The following is a 21,745-nucleotide window of genomic DNA, read 5'->3' as shown; positions in this document are numbered from 1 at the left end:
CGTACGTTTAGCTTTATAAAGACTGGTTGCACAATTGTGTGCTTCTGGCAGTACGTGTGTGTTGTGGTTGCTTCACATTCTCCACCAACAGTTGGTGGTGTCAGTATTTTTGGTTTTGGCCATTCCCATGAGTGTTTAGTGGTATCTTATGGCTTAAATTTGCTTTTCTCTGACAACTAATGATGTTAAGCACTTTTTCCTATAATTACATGAAAATCTTTCATCCATTTTTAAAATTCAGTTTGTTTTCTTTCTATTATTGACTTCTAAGAGTTCTTTCTACACTCTGAGTGACACTCCAGTGTGGACACGCGCATTGTGGATGTCTCCCCAGACTGGGATGGCTCGTCTCTCAAGCCTGTCTCTTGAAGAGCACGGTTTTTAATTTTCGTGGAATCCAGTTGGTCCGTTTTCTTTCTTTTCTGTTGGTACTTTCAGTGTCCTAGACAGCTCTGCTCACCCCACGCTGTGACGATCCTCTCTCCCGTGCTGTCTTCCGCACTCTTGCGTTTCGTTTCCGTCTGTCAGTCACCTTGGAATTAGTTTTTGTACACAGTGTGAAATAAGTGTGGAGATTCTTTTTTAAAATTTTCTTCTTATGTGCGGTTGCTCGAGAACCAGTTGTTGAAACACATTTTTTCCCTTTTACACTACGTTGGCAGCTTCACTGAAAGTCAGCTGACCTGAGCATGGGTGTGTTTTGGACTCTCTCTCCCATCTCAGTGACCTGTTAGTTTTTCCTAAGCTGACACTCTGGGTCCTAATTACTGTGCATTTACAGGAAGGCTTGAAGTCAGGTGACGAAAGTCTTCCAGTTTTGTTCTTCTTTTCCGAGGTTGCTTTGCCGGTTCTAGGTCCTCTGCATGTCTAAATAAACGTTAGCTTTGCAGTTTCTATTAAAAAGCCTATTGGTATTTTCAGATTGCTCTCAATCTGTAAGCCAAGGAGGAGGGAACTGACTCCTTAAACACCGAGTCTTCTAATCCCAGAGCGTGCTCTGTTACCCGGTACGCCCCCGTATTTGTCATTTTCACACCAATGTTTGTAGCGTGTTTAAGTGTAGAAGCCTTACACATATCTCATTAGGAATAAATTTTGGAATTATATGGTTGTTGATGCTTCGTAAAAACTATTTTATATTTCAGTTGTTCACTGATAGCCTATAGATACCATGGACTTTTGTATATTGAGTTTTGATGATCATGACTGAGTTATTTTAAAATATATTTCATGCGTTTATTGAAATAATCATGGTTTTTCCCCTGTACTTTGTGTGAATGCAGTGAATTATATAGTTTGGGTGAATATAAGTCTACTATCTTATTATTTATTTTCTATTGAGTTGGCTAGAAATTCTGCTTCGTTTTTTCCATAAGATAAAAGACACGTTTTTCATTTTTACCAATAACTTCATTGATTTGGATATGTTGAGTCTGTCGGTGATCTCCTGCTATTGGCTTCTAGTGGGTAGAGGCCAGAGAAGCTGCTAAACATCTTCCAATGCATTCAACGGCCCCACGGCAAAGAATTACTTGGCTAAACATCAATAGTACCAAGAAACTTCACAAACCACTTTTGGTATGTTCAGGCAGTCACAGCACCTTCTCCGTACACTGCACAAATCTTTTTTTGTATTTCAGTTGTATTTTTACCTCTCTTAAAATAATGAAGGTAATGTAACATGCTGTAATAATGTAACATGCTGTAAATGTTTCATATCTTCTTCCATCTTCAATATCAAAATGGCTGCCCCAAGATTCACTAATTTTGATTTTTTTAAATGCACACTGATATGACGGCTGTCACAATATAATCTAACAGAATTGTTTCAAATGAAGTTAAAGACAGCTAAGCACTACTGGAGCCATCCTATTGAAAAAACTAAGCGAACTTTTTGGCCAAGCCAATATTTGTCCTATCTGGGTTTTTTTTCCTTTTTTACTCTTTTCTTGACTTCTAGCCAATTAATGTTATTTTATAGTATTTCAGTTTCATTTCCTCTTTGGCTTTTTAACTACCTATCTTTGTTCCTGCCTTCCTTTTGGATCTCTCAAGTATTTTTTAGAATTCTGTTACATTTTCTTTTGGCTTTCTAGCTACACCCACTTATGTTATGTGCTTCGTTGTTCTTGTCCACCCGAAATATTCAAACCATGTGTATAATTTTTAATTTTCTAGCAGGCACATAAAAGAGTAAAACAAAACATAAAACTATTTTTATAATTTAGTTTATCTAACCCAGAATATTCAAAATACTATCTCAAGATGTAATCAGTACAAAAGAATCATTAATGAGGTATTCGGCATTAAATCTTCGACCTCTGGTGTCTAGCTGTCCTACACTCACAGCCCATCTGAGTTTGGACAAGCTCACTGCAGGCGCTGAGTGGCCACAAATGTAACAGTTCTCACGTTGGATGGAACAGCCCTAAGGGGTACACTGTGTATTCCGAGTGTGTGAGATTATCCTCACCTGCCACTTAGGGCCTTGGTATAGCTACTCACCTCAGGGTCGTATCCTAGAAGCTTTTGAAGCTTATGTTTAGAAAATGATTTAAAAATAAAATATAAAAGGGTTTTTTTGGTGGGGGGGCTGCTAAATTTACTGATACTATAAAAATATTTTCCACTTGAAAAAAAGTGCTTTTTCAAAGCTGTTTTTTAATTTTTTCTTTTAGATAAACTTGGCCCTACAGTGTTTGCCCCTGTTAAAATGGATCTCGTTGGAAATATTAAGGTGAATATACTACCTGGTCTCTGGGGAGAGTGTGGACTTGGAGGAAAGAGTTGCATGAAATCTCCTTCAGAAACGAATGACTGTGGAGTTTGGTCTCAGAGTAGGAAGTACAGACACCTGGTACAGGACAGTTGTGTGAAGGGTCCTGGGGCAGGAAAAACACTCTAAAGAGACTATTTTAAAACCCTGAGAACTAACCATTTAATTCTAGCTTAAGGCTCATAAGAATTCTCAAACAAAAATAACATTAGCCAGCAAACACAGGGAAGAAAGTCACACGGGCCACATTTATTTTGATTTCTTAGAGGCCCGTTGGACGGACGTAAAAGTCTCAGTTGCTATAGTGATGTGCTTGGTCGCTTTAGCATTTTGAGCTTAGACTGCCCACCTGCTCTGCCCGCAGAAAGTGAATCAGAAGTACATCACCAACAAGGAGAAGTTTGCCACCCTCCAGAAGATCGTGCTGCACGAGGTGGAGGCCGACGTGGCCCAGGTCAGGAACTCGGCGACCGAAGCCCTCTTGTGGCTGAAGAGGTGAGGCTGCTGCAGAGGGAGGGGCCACCGTTAAAATTCTGCAAAACCCTTGTCATGGGAAGGGAAACACTTCTGAGTGAAGGGCCTGGCCTCACCGCACAGCCTTTTCTAGAGGTTCTAACGAAAAGAAGACCACCTTTTTGGGGTGGTATTTTGGTTTTTTGTTTGTTTTGGTTTTTTGCTTGGTTTTTTGTTTGTTTTTTTGCCTTTCTCTTAATGGTGATAAACATTGTCCACACACAGTGTGCATAAGATTAAAACATAAAGAAGTTCACTGGTTTTTTTTTTTAAAGCTACTTGAATCTAGGTGAAAAGTGTGTGTTCGTGTGTTCATTATACTATTACAGCTTTTCTTTTTTTTTTTAAATGTAAGCTAATTTTTTTTTAGATTATTTATTTATTTATTTACCTTTAGAGGGGAAGGAGAGAGGGAGAGAAACATCAATGTATGGTTGCCTTTTTGTGCGTCCCCTGCTGGGAGTTGGCCTTCAGGGAACTGGCCTGCAACCCAGGCATGTGCCCTGACTGGGAATCGAACTGTGATCCTCTGGTTCGCAGGCCTATGCTCAATCCACTGAACTATGCCAGCCAGGGCAGAAGTTGACCGATTTTGGTTTAAGCCAGTGGATCACAAACCTCAGGGACATCAGAGTCACCCGGAGGGCTTGTTAAAAACATGGTGGCTCCAGCCCAAACCCAGAGTTTCAGAGTCAGCACGTCTGCAGCGGGCTCAGAATCTTCCGCTTTAGCAAATTCCCAGGTGATGCTGAAGCTGTGGTCCCCGGGGACCACATTTGGGAGACCACTGTGAGCTCTATCAGAGGAGAAGGGCCAGAGCAAGGTCCAAGGGCAAGGACAGGACAAAACTCAGAAAGCACAGCCAGTGGCTTAGCCTGGCCCCTGCCGTGCCCGAGGTATTGCAGGAGAAGCAACTGCAGCCTGCCTTTTCTTTCTGCCCACTGAACATAAGTGAATTTTGAAACTAACATTTCTTCCTCTCTTTTTTTGTTTTTAGAGGCCTTAAATTTTTGAAAGGATTTTTAACAGAAGTGAAAAATGGAGAAAAGGACATCCAGACAGCCCTGAGTAAGTGTTTCATACATTTTGACTGATAGATTGAACAGGATGTGGAGTGGAGACCCCTGGAGCGAGATATAGGGTGTAGGGGAAATTCCTGCTTTTCAGGATTTGATTTTGTTTCCTTTTTGTTCATCATTACTAATTGTTTCTTTCTTACATGCTTTGTTCAAAAAGAACCCATGAGGTAGTCACCTGGTAACCTAGAACTAACTTAGAAAAATCAGTGTATCTTAGAGAAGAGCAAAATTAATGGAAAGCCAGCTCTTAATAGGGGAACCTAGTATTTCCAAGAAGCCTGTTCTTCCTGAATGAACCTTCAGATACAGTACAGGCCTGTAAAATGCCAAAGGGAGGCGAGTGTTGGGGGGTGGGGAGCCCTGGGAGCTTGCTCTGGGGTGAGGTGGATCTGGTGGCCCTCTGGGGCCCACATGCCCCGTTATTGTAGTGGGAGCTGGGCCTGGGGTCAGGGCCTTGGTCAAGGGCTAGAACAGGTGCTTAATCCATGTATCTATCAGGTCAGTTTTGATGACATTTAAGAGTTGGAAGCATCCTCATAGTGCTCCTAACAGAGTGGCTGAGCTCTCACGTTTGACCTGTGGGAAACTCTTCCAGCATGGGCCCTGAGGCCTGGGGCTGGGGGCGGGGGCGCGTAGGGGAGTGCACATGTTGCTTCGAAGTCCCGTATGGTTATGGTGTAGAGAAGCAGCCCAGGGTCAAGCTCTAAGTAACCACGATGATACATAGTGAAATGGATGCACTGGACACTTCTCTTGGGCAGCGGGGACCAGTGTCCCTGCAGCGTTCTGTCAGTCTTGGGGATCTTACCTCCTTCTGCCAGTCCTCCCCCTGGGCCAGGAGGCCTGAGGGATTCTGCCCCCACACGATTGCCCATGATTTTTCTGTCTAGAAACCTGCCAATGTGCCACGGAACAGTGAAAACTGATGTTTCTGGAACACTTTATGAAGAATTTAGACAGCTTAACCCTCAGATCAGTCCACTTGTACAGGTTAGGCAACCAGAATTCGGAAAGATTAACTCATGTGCCAGGACCACAGAGAGTTTGAAGCAGGGTCACTTTGGGGCTCCTGCCTCCAGAGTCCTCATTTCCCCAACGAAAAGTCTCCACCATCCTGGGGCTGCCTATGTATTGGGGTTTCTCACATGTCCCTGAATTTCCAGGACAGTCTCAGTTGCGTTCCCCGCTGCGTGTCCTGATTTCAGCACTGAAATTACATTCACGCAACTGCTCACACCCCTGACCAGTGTGGTGGAGCTCTGAGGGTTGTGGAGCAGTTCGGACCACGGCTCTCTGGATTCCACCACTGATTCCATAGCATTGTACCCTTGGTTTACTTAACCTTTCTGTTTCTCCGTTTCCTCACCTGAGGAATGATGATACCATTTTCCTAACAAAGTTGCTGTAAAGATTAAATAGGTTCATGCATGTGAAACGATCAGAAAAATGGTACCTAACAAGCACTTAATAGCTTCTATTGCCATTCATGTTCTTATCATAATGACATGTGAAGTTGATGACCAGCCTGCCCGGAAATGGGGTTTCTTGGTCTCAGACCAGAAATGGAAAGGTTATAAAGCTCAGGTACCACACCACAAATTCCTCTTCAGAGTGTGGCTGTTTCAGGCTTGGAGAAAGACTCCTCCACCTGCAGGAAATGCAGGCTGTGTTCGATTCTGCAGGGGGCCTGTCACGTGATGCAGATGCTTTGAGTGGCTGTCCGTGAGGAGGGCAATGCTGATCTCCTTCCCCCTCTGCTGGAGCAGGGGAGGGGGTGGGGTTGGGGGAGATAGAGAACCCAGCTGCCTGCGGAACACTAGCACGTGCAAAGAAAAGCTTTGCACCCAGAGGCGGGGAGAGAGTGAAGGCTACACCCTTTCTGTCCTGCATTCACCCCTATGTTGGCCCCCTACTCTCCCCTACTTTTGACAAAAGTAGACCAGGAAATGTTGACTCTGTGAAGAGAGAAGACTTTGAAAAGCAAATGCCGCTTCAGAACTGAAATAGTTCACAGCCAGTCTCAGCTTTTCCTACCCCCTTTTCCCCTTCAGCGCTGTCTTCAGTGGGAAGGAAAGGGGGCTGTCAGTTTGAGATGTGCATCTGATATGCGGAATTATTTCAGAGGTTTTCATGACTTAAATAACGTTATAACTTCCTTATGGGGCTCTCTCGTTTCCTGCTGCTGGTTAATGTGGAGAGAGGTTTCCCCAACCAACCCACCCTCCCCTCCAAGCGCAGACAGGAGCAGCTCTGTGCACACACATACAGTTTTGTTGGAAATGTTTCCACATTGACTGTTTACAGCCCATAGGCTCATTTCTTCTTTGTTCACAGCTTCTCCTTTCTCATTTCAAAATCATAGCCTTTATAAATGGTACTGATATCTTACCTGAAATGAGGGAGTTTGGGTATATGAGTAAAAGAAAGTGTATGTCAGTTTATATGCCATATATAGGTGAATCAAATTGTATGTTTTCAAATTCTAAAATTAGATTTGAGTTACTGTAATAACAGCTACCACTTAGAGGGCATGCGTTGCAGGTGAGACAGCAGGTTCCTGATAAACACTTCGTTTACTCTTCCCAGTGGAAGGAGGTTGCCTTCCCTCAGCAAGGAAACTGAGGTACAGGGAGGGCACATGGTGCCCCTAGGGTCTCAGATCTAGATCGGTGGTTCTCAAAGTGGTCCAAAGACAGCAGCATCTTTATCACCTGGGAACTTCCCAGAAATGCAGACTTCCCAGCCCCAGTCGGTGCCCGCCCACGCGGAGAGTCCAGCAGAGCCCAGCCATCTCTGTGTTAACGGCTCGTGGAGGCGCCCCTACTCCCACTGCAGTGTGAGACCCACTCGTGCAGGGCCAGGGCGTGGAAACCCCCGAGTTCCCCTTAGCATCGGTCGGTTGTGCCTTCCTTTCATGGTGATGAGCTGGTTCTCCAGTGACTGAAACATTTTCCCAACCTAGAACAGCAAGGCTGGAATAAATTAAAGATAAGCCTTTAGTTAGTGAATGGCACTACCAAATTTGAAAGGTTTTGAGGTAAATGTTCCTGAAACATATAATCTTCGTGGCCTTGAAACTGGGAGATGATGTATAAAAGCCCTGAGTGATGTAACAGAAGCCTTGGCACCTGTTCACTCCCCAGAAAGCACATGGACAGTCACTGTTCTGCAGCTCCATGACCTAGAACGAGTCCCCAGTGTCGCTGGGGAAGCCTTGGGCTTTATACTGGGGCCCTTCATACTTGAGCCATCACGTGGCTTCCCCATAATGATAATTAGAGGGGGGGTTGGGGGTGGCCTTATGCCAAGAGCTGCTGTGAACTTCCAGTGTCCTGTGACATTCTCTAGAGGTCGTTCTCAGAAAGAGTCGGCTCCATGAGGGGGATATGCTTAACGGTCCAGCCTGTAGCTGAGCCCCTCTGTCCGCAGATGCCGTATCAAAGAGCATCCTTGTAAGAGGAAGGAAGGCAAGTTGCTCTGGCATTTCATGCTCCATTGTACTAAATGTTACGTGCTCTGCACTGTGCCCCCAGCCCGGGATAGCATATTGGCACGCCCCTCCCCTCAGAATGGTCCCATAAATGTCAGGTAAATATTAACCCCACCAAGAGCTCCAGTGTGCTCCGTTATGTGTTTGATACGAAAGGCTTTCACGGACTAGGAGAGCTACATGACAAAGCTCGAACTCGTACTCGGAGATGCTTAGTGTCAAATTATAATGAGACTAATTATTCTGAAAACACTGTGGAGCGTGAACCAAGCTGTACTCACCAGTTCCGTCCTGATGGTGCCTGAAGTCACGGAAGGCAGCTCGGGCACGTGTCTCACCTCTGCCCCCTGCTGACCAAATCGACTTTTCTCCGGACAATTCATTCTGCCTGAAGCTTGGTCACTATAAACAATTCAGAGGGGATTTTCCTAGCAGCTTGGTACTTTATAAGTCTTTCAGACATTTAACAAATATCTACCACTTTATCAAATATGTAAAATAGTTCAGCACAGGGCCCGTGTGCCACCCTTTTGGCCCCATGGCTCCTCTCCTTTGCCAGAGAAGATTTTCATCCAGAATTTGCTGTTTGTCATTATATAATGCACATTTTCACATTTTTACTCTATGTTTCTGTGTCCATAAACAGTATCTAGTATTTTGGTGTATATTTTAAACTCATATGCATGGTGTCACATTATACACAATAATATACAATCGTATTATTCTTCCTTTCTCACTCTGTATGATGTTTCATTGTTTATTTACTTTCAACCCTTCCCCAGCTCCTGACTCCTCCTTACAGACCACCTAGCCAGGGTCGCCCTGTACAGCCTGGGCGATTACTGCTGTTCCCTGAGCTTGCGAAGGGTCAAGTCTGCCTTTCCTGGCTTTGGCGTCCGCCTCCTCAGCTCTCTCTTCAGCCTCAGACTTGCATTCCTTCTTTGTCTTCACTGCAACCCAAAGTAAATTTGTAAAGTTACCGATTATGGATTTATAATGGAGAAACACTGTCTCATATATTCAGTTTCTGGACACAATGTTGTCCACCCACAGTAATGGGAAGGTGGTTCTCATGATCTCTGAAAACCTCACAGCGAGTTTTCGAGTTGCTTGTAAAGAAGTCACATTCATATTGTTTCCATACACAGAATAAAGTCCCAGTTCTTTTAGGAAGTGGCTGGAAAGGGCACGTTGTTCATTTTCATTAGTTTGTTTTGTAATGTAAGGGATAAACATTAGGTTTTGGCAGAATGGTTCAATGTAACGAGAATGGCCCAAGTTCTCATTACTCTCAGCTCTGTGACCTTGGGCAAGTCACTGTCTCTCTGGGCTTTCTGTCTCATCATTTGTAAAGGAAGAGAATTGGGCAGAGGGACTGATTCTCAAGGCTTCCTGCTCAGGAATTTTGACTCAATCTCTGAGGAAGTGACACATCTCAAAGAACTGGAGAAGTTCATCGTTTCTGTCTCTCTGACGCCAAAAATACTTGCAGATTATAGGACACGTGTGATGACAATGAATGGGTGTTACCATGCAGATTAATGTATTTCGTTATGTAATCTCTGGGTAGCCAAAATAGGGCAGGCTTAGACCTCATTTTAATGCAGCCTCCTGTGGCAGGGGCATTTGCAGCCCTAGAAGTTGGCTAAGGACTTTGGACAAGTTTTTTTTGATGACTTTAATTTCATTTGTTGGTGTTAAATTGTAGCAGAGGTATTGCTGGGCCTGAATCAGATCCCAGCCAGAATTGTCTGTCACTGTCTTCTCCCGTTAGGCTCCCCGGCCCATGTTTTTGCCCTTGGGACTCTTCTCTGGCAGGGTGCAGACACGATAAGGAATAGCTGCGACCCAGGAGGGCCAGGACCGTGTGCCCCGCAGACACTCCCTCTGCCATAGACCAGGCTCCCCGCCCACATTGTTGAGACTCCCGGCTCCCTTGCTTTCTGGCTGCCCTATTGGAGGATGTGGAGAAAGATTTCTGGGCTTTCTTGAATGGTTGACTTACATGACAAAGTGTAGGAAAGGTATGAAGTCTCAGAGGTTGGCACAGCACTGGATCCAGAGCCCTTGTAAACAGGCAGTTTGTCCAGCCAGGGGGCTGGGTGCTGAAGGCTCAGGGACTGGGGGGCAGGGGGGGTGCCTACATTTTTGGTGCACTGTAAAGACTGGGAGTGTCACCTTCTGACTTCTGCACCATGACCCCAAATGAGACTGGTCATGACTGTTAGAGAAAGTAAACTCTCTATGTAGGCAAAAGACTAGGAGAGTCCACCCCAGAATGCCCACGGCAGTTACCTCCGAGAGGCATGGCTATGTAGGTTTCTTTCGTTTCCCTCTTTTTGTGTTTTCCATATTTTTAACAATGTGCATGCATTACTTGTGAAATCAGAAAAAAGCAGGAAGGGATATTTTTATAAAACTGCCACCATGCCTTAGGGGACAAAGGTTCAGCATCCTTCATGTGGTAGCAAAGGTCCTCAAAATCTGGCCATGCCTCGGAACCACCCCCCACCTGTGTTATAATTTAAAGTATCCTTATATTTTGTGATGGATCTAAGCATTCATTAAATGGGGCTGCGGCTGGTACTACCCAAGATTTTTGGTGCACGTGATCTCATACGTAGACGTCTTTCATCAGCTCCTAGCACCAGCAGGACCGAGCTCCTGCATACGTTAGAAAGGATGCAATACAACCAGCGTGTCAAATTCTGATGAACTTGTCCCTCACGGGGCTTTTCTTCTTTTTCAAGATAACGCCTATGGAAAGACCTTACGGCAGCACCACGGCTGGGTCGTCCGAGGGGTTTTTGCAGTAAGTAACCCTTCGGCCTCCTGATATCCTGAGGGTCACAGCAGAGCTGGCTCTGTTTGTTTTGTGTGCGTGGTGTCTCTGTACTTTGTTTCCGAGAAAAAGAAAAACGCGTTGCTTATTTAAGTCCATTGGTCTCTGTTGCGTGGAAATGTTGGCGATAAAAAGTGTCTAGAGCAGAAAAGACTGTCACAGAGTCTGCCTTGCCCCATCCAGTTCCAGCAGCCTGCAGAGATTTGCCTCCAAAGTGGTTGCCTTTCAAGCTATAAAGTAGTGCAGAGTGTCGGCACACAGGCAGTGTGAGAGAACCACTGGGTTCTGTTGCCCACCGCGGAAAAGATCTGTGCTTGTCAGGGTTTGGTAAAAAGGAAAGGAATTACTTATTTGAAAGTTTTACAGGTTCAGAATAATAACAGAATTTCACCGTTAAATCCCACTCTCTTTTAAACACCCATGCACACGCACACACAGTCCTGCCTCCCTTTTGCTAAATCAAGCTGGTTTCAGAATATGCCAACCAGACACCGTCTCTTAGGGGAAGAAGAAGTCTGCAGCTTAACACTGCTGATCGTAGCTCAGCACCGGAGGCACCCCCGTTAACCCAGGCTTGGCTGGGCCCCACAGTCTCCAGCTCCACCAGCTGTGCAGCCCTGTTCTCCAGCTCTTAATCCAAAACCACATGGCACCTTCTCGTGGCAGGAGGCAGGGGTTCTACACCCTTTCATCCCACGTGGCCAAGGAGCCACTGGCACTGCCTTTAGTTTAAATATTTACTCTGAGCTCCCGTTTCCCATGGGGCTTTCTGCTTCTTGGGAGGCGTGATAAGCTTCCCCAGTGCCCTCTCGGGGTTAATCAGAGGGGTTTCCTATATTCCCGGGGACTGGGAGTTCTTAGCCTATACCCCATTCTGCACCCTGTTCCACACCTGTTATAGGAGGCAGGAGCCGCCCAGTGCTCACCACTGAGGGGAAGAAGCTGGTGATGCCCGCAGGCTCACAGCCCCCTGCTGCCCGTTGTGTTCAGTTTTGTCCATTCTCAAATTTTGATTTTTTTTCTTAGTTGAATTTCATTGAGTACTAACTGAATCAGGCATGTCAGCAGCTAGGACCAGAATTCTCTTCTTACCCAATTATTTTCATCGTGAAGGTGTTTGTACTCATGTGTTCCACTCCTGTGTGCACCACTCCTTCCTTCCCAGCACGTAGGCCTAAAATGGACACACACCTGGGGGGCAGAGCCCTTAGCTTGTTGTGGGGAGCAGGCAGCCCTGCCTGTCAGCAGGAGCCTGCATGCTGTGGCTCCCCAACCCGGGAGAGGTGGGTCACTGTCTGAAGCAGCCAGGAAGAGGCTCAGGTGGGGGGGATGCTGGGAAACCTCATAGAGCAGGAGTGTCCTTTGGAAAATGGGGGGATAAAAATAGCCTTGCAGGTGGTGCTTTTTACTGATTAAAAGGATAGGAGACATCATTTGCCCACTTTAGGAACTGTTAGATTATGATTTACTGGGAGGCAAATAAAGAAAATGGGAAGAATTTACTAAAGTGGAAGAAACCAAACTTCAATGAAAATGAAGTTCTTTTTGAAAGCACGCCTATTCATCTCCTATTTATTTGGAGATAAATAGGAGCCAGACCAGTGGAGCTACAAACTGCTCCCGCTTACCTCCGTGCATGTTCAGTGGTCATAGCAATAGCCACCGTGAGCTCTCAGACACCTGTGATGTGCTGGGCGTTGTGCCAGGTGCTTCATGGTTATTGTTTCTGGTAACCCTCAGGATTACCTCCCACTGTTTCATAAATTCAGAACTGCTAATCCTGGTCCCAAAGCCCCACAGTGCGGCTATGGCAGAGCCCAGGTCCAAACCCAGGTGTGGTCTGCACACGCCCGTGCCCATTCCCGGCGTCACAGCCTCCGCAGTGGAGACAGAATGATGGAGACGGCTGGTGCATAACTAGAGAGCGGGCGCCGCTGCTGCTCCGCCTCCCTGAGTGAACGCGGCGATGGCTTGCCGGTGTCTGACAGCCACGCCGCTTGCTGAGATGACAAAGCGTAAGAATATCGAGTTGCCCCATGTGCAAGAAACATAGTGTGTTATTTTTCAGTGTGAAGGTAAAGTTACATCCTGAAATATTAATGATCAAAGAGATATTGTCAACATGAATGCAGCTATAGCAGAAAGTTTATCGTAAGCATGAGTCTTTAGGGCATTTTCCTCCATGTGGAGGAATTTAGACACATCATAGCACCTTGTAGAAATTATAGAAGAATAGAAAGGGGAAAAAATTAAAATTGTTCATATTCTCTTCACTCCATATTAATCATTATTAACATTTTTGCGTTTTACCTTCTTCGCTTTTTATGTATTTTACATATTTAAATGTTCCATTTAATTTTGTGTTATCTAAATATATATCTACTTACAAGTATTTATTTTATATCTACATATTTATATTATATATATAATTATCTTCACTTTGTATACTTTGCACATACATGTAATTTTTTTTGATGTGTAGCTTGTAATATAATTTTGTATTCTTCTTCCCCCACACTTAATAGATTCTGTTGTGACCTTTTTTAAATGCCATGAGTCCATTGGAGTAATTGAAAACCATTACTTTTAGTGATTGCACCATATTCCCCTACTGTAGCGATACCATAATTTATTTGCTCGGCCCTCTGTGTTGGAAATTTAAGCTGTTTCTAAGTTTGTCATTACAGATAAAACAGCACATGTCCATATGCATTTTTGACTTAAAAAACCTCTTGTTTGGTCATAGGTTCCTAGAAATAGAATTCCTATGTCTAATGCTAACAATTACAACCAGAACTTAAAATTTGAGCATTTACTATGCACCGGACATTGTTTTAAGATCTTTATGTATGTAAAGTTATTAATTCAACCCTGAGGCAGGCTCTCTTATTTTCCCTACTTGTAGAGGAAACAACTACAAGAGAGCCAAAGAGGTGAGGTAATGCATCCAAAGTTGCAGAGCAAGAACATTTTGAAGGCCCTCAATATTACTGCCGATCATTTGTTTTAAGTTGCTGGTTTTTAAGATTCTTTTCCTTCCTTCTTCCCGGACTCACCCCAAACCGTCTGCCACTTTCAAGCACAGGCCCTTTCTTCTAAAACCTCCGCAACCCCAGCAGTTTGTTGTTTGTTATTCATTGTGGCTTTATCACTCAGAGTTATTAAAGATCAACTTCCTGCTAGAGATTAGGATTCAGCTCTCCGAGAGCTCACTGTTTCACCTCCCCTGCCTCCACCATCCCGGTACTGTGAGTCACAAGTTCACAGGGAGCCCAAATTCCACGGGGCTCTCTCCTGTTGTTCTTTCTTGCACGGTTTGTGTTTTCCCCTGCACCATCAGATCTCTCAAATCACCATCACTCTGAACTCACAAGTATAGAATTACGTTTTTTTTCTTGGAGACTTCCGTTTCAGAACTTCCTAAACTCATATTCCAACGTGAGTTAGTTACTCAGGCGTGTTGTGCTGCTGTGTCCCAGGATTTTCCTCACAGGTTTCTCTACATTGAACCGCCACCCCCCCACCCCCCCCACCCCCACCCCCGCCTAATTCCATCCCCAGGTCCTGTGCCTTCGTCCCATCCATCCATTCTCCAGCAGCTCCCTAAGGGAAGACACAGGGCGCTAAAGTTTTGAGCACCTGCGTACCCAAACATGTCTTCATTCTGCCCTTTTTTTCCCCTAGACCGAGGTTTTGGTTGGTATAGAATTGTAGGTTAATAATAATTTTTTCTTGGAATTTTGAAGGCACATGTCTTCCACTCTATTATAAACTTTAATGTCATTCTAATTCCTATCCCATTTTTTATAAACTGTTCCTCATCCTCTTCTGGATGCTTTTAGGATCATTTCTTCATCCTCACATTCTGAAATTTTATGGCCCTCCCCTTTTTGGTCTTTGGCATTCATTACACTGAGCATTGGGATGGGTCTTTAAATCTGGACTCTCATATCCTTCAGTTCTGGGAGATTTTCTCACATCCTACCTTTGGATAATGGCCTTTTCTTCATTCTCTGTTCTGTCCCTTGTACTCCGGCCATGATTTGAGTATTGACTACACGACTGGCAGAGGGTTAAGTACGTCACATGAGCATATATCCCATTAGCCCTTCGAATAAGGGAAGTGGTATCTGTTCTCTGCCACCGATGAGGAAACCGAGGCTCTAGGAGGTTAAGCATGTTGCTTAAATTCCTCAAGCAAACATGGGAAGGATTAGAGAGTGGAGCCCAGGTCTTCCTGACCCGCCCTGTGCTGGGACAGGTGCAGGATAACTGCCAGCCCCTCTCCAGTTGCAAAAAGAATCGGGGTGGCAGGGGGAGGGGCGGTTGATTATCAAAGGCTTTCAAATTCAAAGTATAAGGGTGCTCAGAAAGAAACTGTAGAATGGTAATTCAAAATTCTAAAAGTCTCCCTAGATCTCAGCAGAGCTGACCCAGTGGACACCGGGAGGCCAGTTTAAGTGAGCTTAGGGAGCAGGTGGTCTGAAATAAAGGGAGTTCTAAAAGGCCCCGGAAAGCTCCTGTCAGGGCAGCGATGTGGTGCAAGGGTGCGGTTGACAAAGCACAGAGGCAGTCCCCCCGCTCAGGTCCCGGCCTGGTCCCTCCTTAGTGATATGACCTTCATCTGTAGAACAGGGACAGAAACTCTGCAGGGTTCCTGCAGATATGCGTTAAAGCACAGCGCACAAGCAGACAACAAGCGTGAAAGCCTGAGTGCCCTTCCTTTTTAGAAAACAGTCAATCAAGAGTGCAGAGGACACAGTATCCTCGGTGTGGGGACTAGGAGACACGCGAAGAAACGCAGGTGTGGAGATGAGGCCCCAGTGGGAGAGAGGTGCTCTGGAATGCTGGCCAGGTGACGAGGTGGGGACGAGGACTGTGGCAGCAGCGTGCACACAGGTGGATTCTGACAGTTCAAGGGCAATACTCCGGATCACACTGTGAGTGAGGGAGCTTTCCTTACACTTGTTCTCTCCGTGTTCCCTGACTTAAAGGCGTCATTCATTCTCAAGGTGACCTAAGCACATACGTGCTTCTTTGAGCCTTAAAATTATTTGATTTGGTGCTTCAAAAAAAATTTTAGAGTTCATGAATTCGAAGGGTATATTTCTATTTTTTTCTTTTGCTCTGCTCAGCCGTGTGTGTGTGTTCGTGTTCACACATGTATTCACACGTAAGAGGAAAGCACACACGAGAGGCGTGCTGCACACTCTCACCGGCTGTTCTTTTGCAGCTGGCCTTGAGGGCAGCGCCATCCTACGAAGATTTTGTGGCCGCATTAAGCATCAAGGAGGGCGACCACCAGAAAGCAGCCTTCAGTGCCGGGATGCAGAGGGACCTCAGCCTCTACCTCCCTGCCATGGAGAAGCAGCTGGCCCTCCTGGACACTTTGTACGAGGTGCACGGACTGGAGAGTGACGAGGTGGTGTGACGTCCGCGGGGCTGGCGCCGCCCGCCTTCAGGGAACCACGCTGGCTGCCGCGAGTTGTGGCCCCACTTCTTCTCTGGCAGCAGCTTCGGCCGTCTCCTCCCTTACCTGGGGGCATGGCGGGGAGGAGGCAAATCCTAGTGCTTTTATGTATAATTTCTGAAATGCTTATATGTGTTTTGTGTGTTTAAAAATCAAGGTGCTATATATTTGAGTTCAAAGGGCCTCCTGGAAACCAAATCATAGTTGTTGTATCGACTTGCACAGCAAGTTGTAAGAGCGGATTTGACAAATGAATTTGTTGCTACTGTTTTCTTTTGTTTTTGACTTTGAGTTTTTTAACAGGCCACCCAAACCCAAGCTGCAAGTGAGCAAATTCTATACCAAGGACGACAACTCATAGCCAGTGTTTCCTTCGTCTCAGAATTAGACTAAAGATCTGGAGGGACTGGAGCCCCTCTGTGGAAGCTGTTGAAGTGTCGAGTTTGCCGGCCCTAGATCTTCTTCGGAGAACCTCCTCCTCCGGGGCTCCGTGGGCGACGTGAGCCTGCGGGTCCAGGTGTGCTCCGGCGCCCACTCTTGTTCCCGTGCTTTCCCATGCATGGCGCAAGGGGGCTGCACAGCAAAGCCGTGACATTCAGGGATTGTTACCTGATTTCAAAAGTGAAGGATTTATGTGCTCACCGTGACACAGCCTCCAAATAGGGGAACAAACAGGTGGGATCCAGACCACCTGCATCAAAGCCCATGGAGTGCTTGTTCAGAAAGCAGATTCCCAGGCCTCGCCGTGACCTGCAGAAGCAGATCACGTGGGTGGGACTCAGGACTCTGCGTTTGAATACCTGTCTAGTGATTCTTGTGCACCGAGACTTGAAGAACCACGAGATTAAATTCTAGTTTACAGAATACCCAGTCTTCTGCATGAACTCGATGATGTGTCCTTTTTTTTCAAAGAGGAAGAGGCGGTTGTGGGTGCAAACCAGTTGAAGGGAGAAGGGGAAGGACCAGGTTGACTTTGGCAGCCTTCCTCCTCGAGCCGGCACAGTGCCCAGCCAGGCTGCAGGCAGGCACCGTGGTTCCGTGTGTGCTCTCGGAGCAGCGTGGTTTTGTCACCAGCTGCACACAGCAAGCTCGGTGCCGCTGCTGGTCAGTCTCACGAGCTTGGGGACTGGGCCACGGTTGACTGCTGGGATGTCTGCCTGTCTAAAACCACCTTGTGTAGGCGTTTGCCTGGAGAGAATGACACAGGGACTATGGCCCTGGTCTCAGGAGGCCACATCACCAAGAAGGCATGGGAGAGGGGCCACAGGCCTTCCCCGTGAGAGGCCACTTCCTCCAAGTGGCCGGAAGGGCGTTTCCACCATGAGGGGTTCCCCAGGGTGGAAGGTGAGCTCCTTTGCTGAGCACAGGTGAGTGCTGCCTGAGCAGCCCCAGAGGATGCTGGTCTGAGGGCAGAGGGAGCCCCTCCTTAGAGGCTAATGTCGGAAGCAGTGTTGGTTTTGCCTTCCATCTGTCTTTAGACAAAGGGGCACTCATTTAGCTCAAATTCATGGAGCAGCTACTCGGCTCACATAGGGACTTTTGGAAAAGGCTGAACTTAGAAAAGCAACATTAAATGTTTTAAGGCTGGGGAGAAAAACAATGCTAACATGACACCGATTACTTTGTGTTTTAGCACTTCTGTTAGCATCTCCAAAGGGGTGTGTGTGTGCTCGTTCCCTTCCCATGAGTAATCGGTGCGGCTCTCCCTCTCTGGCTGGTGTGCAAATGAGGGCAGCCCAAGGGGCTCCTGCCCTTGACGGTAGCTTGAAAAAACAGCCCACCTTTGCCTGTGCCTTGAGTGAAGATGCACCAGACATCCTGCCATTGGGAGGGGGTGCTACCAGGGAACTGTGAGTGTTGTGAAGCAGAACCCTCTCATCACCTGCTGGTGCACCCTGTTACCTGAGGCGAACTCGTATGGGGAGGGAGTGGGCCCCCAGAATATACCTCGTTTGCCCTTGAAGCTGTGAACACACACGAAGAAAGCTGCTCAGCATGGCCATTTCACATTTCTATAGGTGTGGCTGGTGTAGCCAACCCAGTTTTCTGGGAAGAAGGGTTTGATATTGCCTGGGATCACTGGGAACCCACATTAGGATAATCTGAATAAGTTCCATTTTCTCCTCACCCTTTTTCCGACACTACATAAAGGGGCAATATGTTTTGATAGGTGTTTTCCTCCCTGGAGTGTATTAAATTTGCCTCAGATGTGTACAGCCCTGAGAGCCCTTCAATAAAGAGAACTAGAAATTGAACCTCGTACTTGGTGGTAAGGTCAGCCTGACCTGGAGCTGGGCACAGGCAGAGCCTCCTCCTGGATCTACAATGTTTGCTTCTCCGTTTTAGTCCATGTCCTAATTCGTGCTAAATTGCAGTCAGTGTCTCAGAAGGGGACAGAGAGAAAAGATAGTAGGGCTTTCTCTCCATAACCCGCCAAGGTGTCCAGACGCCTGGGCTCCTGCCGGCCCAGACAGCGAGCACAGAGGAGGCAGGTGTCTTGCTGTCGTTGCTCAAACGTCTCAGGGTCCCTTTTCAGGGACAGCCTTTAGGGAGGTCCCAAGGGAAAAGGTAATGTGACTTCCAGGTATCAGGAGAGGCGATCAGCAGGTTTGGCTCACCCCTTCCAGGGTGCTTCCTGCACACAGTGGCCTCGTGTTCGCACCCCTCCCCAAGGAGGAGCCAGGCGTGGTGCTGGGGGGAGGGTAGGGGCTGTGTGTCAGTCTGTCTGACAGAATGCAGTCCTGTCAGTGGCGACGGCAACTGTTTTGTCCTTTGAAAGCAAGCTCGACTGCTTATCGCTAATCCTGCTGAAAAATGTCATGTTGGAGGGATGCCCTTTTGCTGGGCGTGGAGATTGATATTCAGCTCTGCAGGGAGTTCTGGACATGGGGCTCAGAACGGCAAGCAGATCATGTCAGGGGCTGGCTTGGAAAGGCTGTGTTCATCAGACTGTGAAAGTTTGCAGTCTTCTTTCTTAATTATTCGTTGTGTTTACATGTATGTCCAGAAACTTAGTGCTCTCACTTTTATATTTTTGGAAAAGTTTTTTTTTTATTTAAAAAAATGTGATGGGGACCAATAAATAAAGCACATTTTTCTTTATTCAATTTGAAGTAAGTAAGACCCCTTACTTCAGCTCTTCCAGGGGGATCTTATTAAGGAAATTTAATCTGATCATGGGGCTCATACATTCCAGGCAAGAGAGGGCGCCAGAGGGTCCAGAGCAGTTAAGATGTGAGACATTTTGGAAACTTTCTGAAGGAACATTGAGTGTGTTTTTTCTCCTAAACTATTATATCATGTCCTACAAGAAGTTGGTGTCACGATGGTGCATTTCAGAATCCCTGGCCAAAGTCTGTTGCTTCTGATTTTAGTCATAGGTTTTACAACTCTCCAGCTCCCCCACCCTCGGGGTTAATTTCCTTTTAAGGTAAATTGTCAACCTTTTTTATACTTTCAGATTTAGTGTTTATAAGCAAAGTACGTTTTAAGCCATGGTTCTGCGAGCTTATCTGACGTGTCTGATCAGAGAGCGCTGGCCTTTGGCCGCTCTGTGACCCGCACAGCCTGCCCGGGGACAGGGTGTGCAGTACACCTGTGCCCTAGGACGCGAATGTAGGGCTCATTATTGAGAGAGATGTCCTGCTTCCGGCCATCCGTTTGTAATCTGCAGTTGCTTACTCAGGGGTTTCACAGTAATGACAAAATACTCACTAGCTGTCTGATGGGATTTTAAGACTGCTTAGCTGGCACAAGGTCGTTAGGGGTCCTTCCAACAGCCGCATGCGCACACAGCTCGCCAGCCCGACTGTGAGCGTTCCGTGCGTCCTGCTGCAGTCCGTCCTTGCTCCTGTGTACAGTGGCCAACTGCATGGTGTCTCCGAGCACCGACGCAAGGGGGCCCTGGGGCACGGCTGTGCGGTTACCGACGGGACGGCTGTTGCACGCATTGGTCTCTGTGGTGCACTGTCTGTATACAGCCTTTCATGAAAAGGCAAACGCACACCACTGCTCGGTAATGCAAATGTCCCAAAATTCTCCGGCTACCCTTTGAGTCACTTCTCTTTCAGAGTGAACACCTGTTTTCAGCTAACTCTTATGAGAACACAAGAAAGAGATCCTGCTTGTTTTAAGCACATCCTCTCTGTCTGTTACCTGTATTTTAAGGTGTGGTTGGTATTTTCTCCCTGGGCTTTATGAACAGGTACCACCCTGGGATGGGGGTCTCCCTTGCAAAGCTGGTTTCATCCACACAGACCCCTGCCTGCCTGTCTCTTTATGGGTATATGTGAAGGTAGGGATGACAAGGAGGGTGAGCTAGAAGTAATTTCTGTTGCTTCCCAGAAGACTCATGAACCAGCCTCACAGAGTGTTTGATCTGTGAGTCCCCCGTGTTGTGACAACTTCACTAGAATGTCAGTAAACAGCCCAACTACCTCATGTGAAATTGGCTGTGGACAATCTGTGTCGGACGGGACATGTGTTCAGGCTGATTTGATCTGATTAAGAGATCAAACAAAATGATGTCTCTACACAGAAGAAACATGTTAGACCATATGCCAAAGGCTACAATGTGCATAGGTTTCCTAGGATTAATTTTTTAAATCAATGCTGAATCCCACCCCCAGTATTCTTATCTCCAATGTCGGTGGTCTCCAGATCCATGCACTTTCAATGTCTGTCGCAGGCCACCTTTGTTATCTGTGCTTGTCCCTCCGCATCACAATGACAGTAGAAAGCAAGTGTCAAGTGGTTCGTTGATTTCTTAATTCTAATGGACCTTTTCTTAGAACATAATGTGTTGGAGCCTTTTAGGACCAATCAGCGAATGAAGATGTCATGTTTAATGTTTCATGTAAAACTCTGTCCAAGTTCTCATTCTGTAACTGTGGGGAGAGGGAATGAGGGTGGGGTTTACTTTTTTTTGCAAAAATGTTTGAAGACATCTGTCAGATTTTATATTCATTAGCTATAATAAACTTATTTTTAAAGTATTTTATCAAGTGCTTCTCTCAAAGATTTCTGTGTAGTTTGTTAAGATAAATAAGTCCACATCACAGAATTTCCCTCCCCTAAAGCCTAAAAAATGAATTATCAAAATATGTTAAAACTTAAGTAGAAACCCCTTAAATTCACCAGCAGTGAAGCAAGGAAAGGAGCCTTTGTCACTGTGCTTTAAACTTCAAAGATGGTCACCAAAGAAAAAGACCATCTTCTCCAGCAAGAACGAAGGGAGCTCCTAATCCTGCCTCGCAGTGGGGGAATTTGCAAAATCCAGAATTCTTGTTAAAACCTCAGAGTTAGGCAGGATGAGTAGCCTCATCTCTTCCTTCCTCTGCAGGGGCTGGTGTGTGTGTTCGCAGGGGGCACGCCGGAGGAGGGAGTGTTGCTGGGGAGAGATGGGTGAAACAGGACAAGAAAAGCCTGCTCACCCCTGAGTTAAGAGACACGCCTAAATCCCAAGAATCTTCTCCCCATGATGCAGTAGATATGTCTCATCTCCATTTGGAATTCACTGTCCGGCAGGACTCCATGCAACTATTAGAAGACAGAGCAAAGTCCAGTCCCTGGAACA

The 21,745-nt window shown here is 46.2% G+C and overlaps 1 protein-coding gene across 1 annotated transcript in view; it reads left to right on the top strand.

Moving 5' to 3' along the window:
• The window catches only part of PLEKHA8 (pleckstrin homology domain containing A8), a 45,806-nt gene extending 24,642 nt beyond the window's left edge, over positions 1–21,164 (top strand). The window contains exons 10-14 of the mRNA XM_037041220.1: positions 2,679–2,737; positions 3,141–3,271; positions 4,287–4,357; positions 10,609–10,670; positions 15,934–21,164. Coding sequence (XP_036897115.1) covers positions 2,679–2,737; positions 3,141–3,271; positions 4,287–4,357; positions 10,609–10,670; positions 15,934–16,131 — 521 coding nt within the window. The 3' untranslated portion in view covers positions 16,132–21,164. The remainder of the gene's footprint in view (positions 1–2,678; positions 2,738–3,140; positions 3,272–4,286; positions 4,358–10,608; positions 10,671–15,933) is intronic.
• The last annotated feature ends 581 nt before the right edge of the window (positions 21,165–21,745 follow it).

The sequence above is a fragment of the Sturnira hondurensis genome, unplaced genomic scaffold, assembly GCF_014824575.4.
Source record: "Sturnira hondurensis isolate 20B ecotype Veracruz unplaced genomic scaffold, ASM1482457v3 Scaffold0002840, whole genome shotgun sequence".
Classification (NCBI taxonomy): domain Eukaryota; kingdom Metazoa; phylum Chordata; class Mammalia; order Chiroptera; family Phyllostomidae; genus Sturnira; species Sturnira hondurensis.
Note: the sequence above shows the minus strand (reverse complement) of the source record. Positions and strands in the feature narration are given on the sequence as shown.